General features: G+C 33.8%; 1 protein-coding gene across 1 annotated transcript; it reads left to right on the top strand.

Annotated features, from left to right (window-relative positions):
• The first annotated feature begins 267 nt into the window (after window positions 1-267).
• Window positions 268-4,969, top strand: LOC145324090 (uncharacterized). Its single transcript, XM_080166715.1, has 3 exons — window positions 268-274; window positions 3,759-4,603; window positions 4,808-4,969. Exons 1-2 carry the CDS (start codon window positions 268-270, stop codon window positions 4,589-4,591), a joined length of 840 nt encoding a protein of 279 aa, XP_080022841.1. The 3' UTR covers window positions 4,592-4,603; window positions 4,808-4,969.
• Window positions 4,970-5,716: the final 747 nt, after the last annotated feature.

Genomic DNA, 5,716 nt, shown 5'->3' with positions numbered 1-5,716 from the left:
TTTATGAAATGCATACACTGCCCCCCTTCCACTGTCTCATAAATAAAGAATGATAATGCATTTAAAGAAATAAATAAAATACCTCTTTAAATCTTGCATTAAAGCATTGACTTTGAAATATTAGCTTTCCATTTATTTAAATATAAAGAAGTAGTTAACAAATATTTTCTTTAAAGCTAATTAATCATAATCTTTTAAAAATAGGGGATGGTTGAAAGGGTCCTGTTTCAGTCAAAGTGGGAAAATTAAGTCTGGTTTTAGGTGGATATGTCAGGTATTTTATGAACAAAGAACATTCCATTTATTATAAAGGCCTATCATTTGGCATAATTATTTAAATTATATTAAAGACTAGCCTACAGCTCACGTTGTTCACTGGTCTGTAATGTTCTTGAAAATATTAAATATCCGTAATGGAAAGGTAGAAGGCTAATGCAAATATTAAGGTATAAAATCCGATGTATTAAGAATTTGTAGAGGGCCCGATCTTTCAGGGTTAAGACAGAAGGCTTATTTTATGTTTGCTGACCAATACATGTATACTCTAAGAATAATATTGTCTGTTGGTCTATCGGTAATACTCTTAAATAATTTTCCCAGCTTTTATCGAAGATATTTTTTGTGTAAAGATTCAAATACCACTAAGTATCATTACTCAGTATGTCTGTCTTTTGTGCACCCTTTTTGCTTTCATTTGCTTTGCATTTTATTTTTTTTAATTCAAGAGCTTCTATAGTTATGGATTTTGTCATCCTTATTTATCTGTTAAATGTTAGTAGCGAAGTCAATAAATTTAAATTTAAAAGTTTAACTTTCTGTCTTAAGTGCTCTGAAATAAATAAAATTACTGTAGGAGAAATATTTATTTTCCCTTCTGCTATTTAATATAGAAGGTTTAATTTTTTGAAAAGCAATACACTTCTGTCCAACTATAGCTAAAATATTTGTTTTGGATTACATTTTTTATCAAGATTATAATGGAGCATTTGCAAAATTCATTTTCCGCTGTTATTTAGTAGCGAATCTCATTTATAATTCAAAACGTCTGTCCGTTCGTCTGTTGGCTAGGATTAGGGGAAAATGTGATTTTTATCATTTACTAATCAATGGCTGAAAAATTGTGTAAATATTCCCAACATAGCTTGCCAGTATGGACCTCATTTATTGGTCAGTTTGAAAAGGGATTGTATAATGTTAATGATCTATTTCTTGTTAAAAGCAAAACTTTTCTACAGTGGGGGTTGGTCTGTCCATCCGAATATCCCTAACAGATAGTTCTGATTGTTAATTTAGGCATATTAGAATTGTCCTATTGAATTCAAACTCGACAATAAAATTTTTGAAACTGTTATGTCCTTCAATGCAGTCAAAGTCAAAATCTTTATTTTTTTTCCATTGCTTTACATAGCTGCTCTATCACGTTAGTATGTCCAAATAAAATATCTTGCATTTAAGCTATTTAATGATATATTTACTCAAATTTTATTTTACAAAAATTCAATATGTACTCCCCCCCCCCTTTCTCTCTCTCTATTCCCCTGTTCTCTCTCTCTCTCTCTCTCTCTCTCTCACTCTCTATCCCCTAATTCTCTCTCGTTCTCTCTCTTTCTTTCTCTCTCTCTCTCTCTCTCTCTCTCTCTCTCCCTCTCTCTCTCTCTCTCTCTCTCTCTCTATCTCTCTCTCTCTCTCTCTCTCTCACTCTCTATCCCCTAATTCTATCTTGTTCTCTCTCTTTCTTTCTCTCTCTCTCTATCCCCTAATTCTCTCTCGTTCTCTCTCTTTCTTTCTTTCTCTCTCTCTCTCTCTCTCTCTCTCTCTCTCTCTCTCTCTCTCTCTCTCTCTCTCTCTCTCTCTCTCTCTCTATCCCCTAATTCTATCTTGTTCTCTCTCTTTCTCTCTCTCTATCCCCCCGTTCTCTCTCTTTCTTTCTTTCTCTCTCTCCTCTCTCTCTCTCTCTCTCTCTCTATCCCCCTGTTCTCTCTCTATATATATCCCCCCGTTCTCTCTCTCTTTTTTTTCTCTATCCCCTCGTTCTCCCTCTCTCTTTATCGACCCGTTCTCTCTCTTTCTTTTAAAAATATTAAGTTGCACATAAAGATTACGACTTTGACGTCTTATTTTTTAATATCTGTTTAACTGATTTATTCATTAATTTGTTGTTTTATCTATATTTAATGTAACAATACATGATATAACGTTTTGCTTCATTTTTTAAACATTTTTTAAAGAATATACACCTAATATTTTTCATTTCAAATTTTCGTCCTGAAAGGGCTAAAATGTTTAGTTTAATATCAGACCACATTACGGGAGTGTCACACGAATCAATTTATATTAAAACTAAGTTTTCTTAGATTTACTATATTATGAATTTAAATTTTCTTTGTTATGAATATAAATCAAATACTTCAATGTTATTCAAATAGCAACATGAATTAAAAAAACTGAATTAATGATGCTAAAAGTAGAATAATGGGTCTTATTGTTCTGGTCAATGAGAATTTAATAGGGATTATTGGAGCACTATGAGTTTTATACACTATACGTTTGGAAGATTCGAGCTCGTTTATAGACGTTTATTTCCTATATAGATCTGTCATGGATCTTGATGCAATACAGCAGGCCGTTTTGTACATGTTAAAAATTAGAAGATTTCATTAAATAAAAGTAATCGCAAATATACTTAGTAAATAATTAATAAGACGACTAATGGTAGTTATTATTCTCACAATAGTGTAGAAGAATGATAATGTTAAATTATCATTATTCATATAAATCATTTTATGAACAAAGGACATTTCATTTCATTACAAAGACCTATAATTTTCTATAATCATTTAAATTATATTAAAGACATTTGATAAGACTAATGATATTTATTATCCTCACAATAGAAGAATGATAATGTTAAATTATCATTATTCTTATAATTCTATTTTGTATTGAATGAAGATAAAGACAAAACTATTTCTTATGTACCTTTTGAATTAAAATTAAAATTAACATGGAACCTAAACAAAGCATTTGATTAACTCTAAATGCATTATTTTGTGCTTAATTAAATTAAAATTCTGGTTTTCGGTTTCAATGCAAACCAAACAATGGATTGTATTATTTGAACTTTTCTAAATTATATTGCATACTACTGTGTTTGTGTATTTACAAAATAAGGTAAATACTATCTAAAATTTGCTTTATGAATAAGATTAAATATTGTTTATCAAGATCTTTATTTACAATGATAACACAAACTGTTCAATAAAGGTATATTTTATAAACAAATATATATTCTTTGTTATAATTTTAAAAACAATTTGACTTAAACTAATCTAAATAATCAAGAAGTATATAGAAGAAAATGCAAAATAACTTTTATAGTGGTCATATGATGTGGCTTGAATATAGTTTTGTATTTCCTTTTTATAATAATATCAAAAATAGGAAAAAAACTGTTTTAATTATTTATCTAACAGAATGTAAAATCTATTTTGTTCTTTATGTTCATGTGAAAATGTATATATAGAGAACAAGTATAAATTTACCTCTCCTTTATTCCATGAATATATTTGTACGGCATATTTGAAAACCTGTTCTGTACAAAACAACATTCCCGCCAAGGGTCAAAAGTTATATAAGGGGTAACAAATTGATAGAATTTATCAGTGTTTATTTTACCACCGTAGGAGGAGGTGCTACTCTATATATTACACACATTTTATCTTGCTGTGTTTTTTAGTGAAATTATTTGTGCATATGAGCTGTCTGCCGCTACCAAGCTGATAGATATGAGGCCGAGCTCTATAGGTTCGGAATAGAGTCTCAGCAGGCAAAGTTTCACAGCTCCTGCCTGAGGGTGAGAGGCCTTGTATCAGCTGAGTCCTCCAGGCTGAAGTATGTTAAGAACATCCGCCGCCTGACCGCTGAATTAGAGTTCTTGCGGGACCAAAACCGGCAGGGTCTCCAATACATCGAGCAATTGTTGTCTGACGGGAGGGCTTTGAGGCAGAGCCTTAGCCAGAGGGAACGAGCTATTTGCAGCCGTGAGAGTATTGTTTGCGGCTATCTGAGATATATCAACAGTCAACAACGGCCGCAGGCCGTCTGTGCTGAGGTTGCTGATATTGATTACAAGCCTGTTAATCTAGACGAGTTTAAGGGTCTTACTGACCCTAGTGTTGGAGACCTTGATAAATTCCGGCTTCTGTGCAGTTTAATAGCTAAAATTAAGGAGGTGTGTGGTGACCTCACACGCTGTGAGGAGGCTGTAAACCGGATAGAACACTCGGTGGCAGCTATACTTGGTGAAGCCCGGTCCAGCCGTTTGCGTAGAGTGGAGCTGCGAGAAGCTGAAGTACAGCTGGGAGCGTTACAAGGAAAGTATCCTTACTTAATTGCCTTGTGTCAGGGAGCAGTTAGGACTGTAGACACGTCCTATGATGCCAACATTATCCAGACTGAGTACACTTCTTTGGAAAGAGTAGCCACTCAACGTGATTTCATCGCTAAGGACCTGTTGAACTTGCTCCAGATCCTGCCACCAGAGAGCCGTGAGTCCTTGCCAGACCTTGCCACCTACAACGTACAAGCATAAATACCTGACAAAGTGAGTATCTGTTAATTAATGGGGAGGGCAGGGGCATCCTTGATACTTGATTACTTTATAAGCTTTTATAGTATGATTTGTACATCTCTATTTATAATTTTGGGCTTTGCTACTTGTGGATGTTGTCATCCTTGTTTCATTTTATTTTGTATCTTGAAGTTAAATGCTTTAAACATGAAAAGATTTTACTTTTACAATTTTTAGGTTTTAACCGTCAAGAATATCAAGAACGTGTTTATTCAAAACTCAGGAAAAAGAAAAGCAAGACCAAGCCCTCCTACCCAAGATTTTGTTTTATGCCTCTATTAGTAGTAATTTTTATTATTTAAATTTTATGTATAATAAAGTTTTATATTTTACTACTTGTGTTGTTTATTTTTAACGAGATTTAACAATTTAACCATTAAAGAAAAGATTTCGGACGCTATTGGTTGTTTAATAGTCTTAAAAAGTTCCTAGAAATTACAGTTAAAACTTTCCAAACTTTGGGAAGTAAATATTTATACTTTCCTATGAAACTTAAAAGTAATGGTTAATAAATCTCCGTTGAAAATAAATCGCTCGGTCTATACTTTACGGAGCAGAGTGACAAAAAGTCAAGGTGGCCAAAGTTACTCACGGAGAGGACGGACAACGAGCAAGAGAAAACCAGAGAGAAGGGGATTATCCTGGGACGGACTTGAAGAGCCATTGGTTGGCCATAGCTACGAGGCCCCAAGGGACGTGATAAACCCAACCTCCCCCCCTTCCAGACTACCACTGCGCTCAAGCACACGAGCTGATTACTGTGAGCTTTATGGTAAGCCATTCTAGTTTGGCTAATGAACCTACAACCGTATATCCGGAGAGTGATATAAAAAATAAACTTTTTCCTGTGTTCTTTATTTTAACCCAAAGTAAAGTAGCAGGATGTCTGTCAGTCAAGACCCCTGTGCTTAACCGAGTTACAGAGAGAGTTATTGTCTACCCTTGAATAAGTTGGAGCCTTGTTTGAGATATATAGACGAGACCTCAACATATTTCTTACATATACCTGTCTAGGAGAGTTTGAGACCGACCCTTACAGACCAACAGACCAACACACACCTGAACCACAGAATAGTGTGACCAACC

The sequence above is a fragment of the Acartia tonsa genome, chromosome 7 (assembly GCF_053477335.1).
Source record: "Acartia tonsa isolate MP-2025a chromosome 7, ASM5347733v1, whole genome shotgun sequence".
In the NCBI taxonomy this organism is placed as follows: Eukaryota; Metazoa; Arthropoda; class Copepoda; order Calanoida; family Acartiidae; genus Acartia; species Acartia tonsa.
The sequence above is the reverse complement of the archived record's forward strand: the minus strand, read 5'-3'. Positions and strand labels throughout refer to the sequence as shown.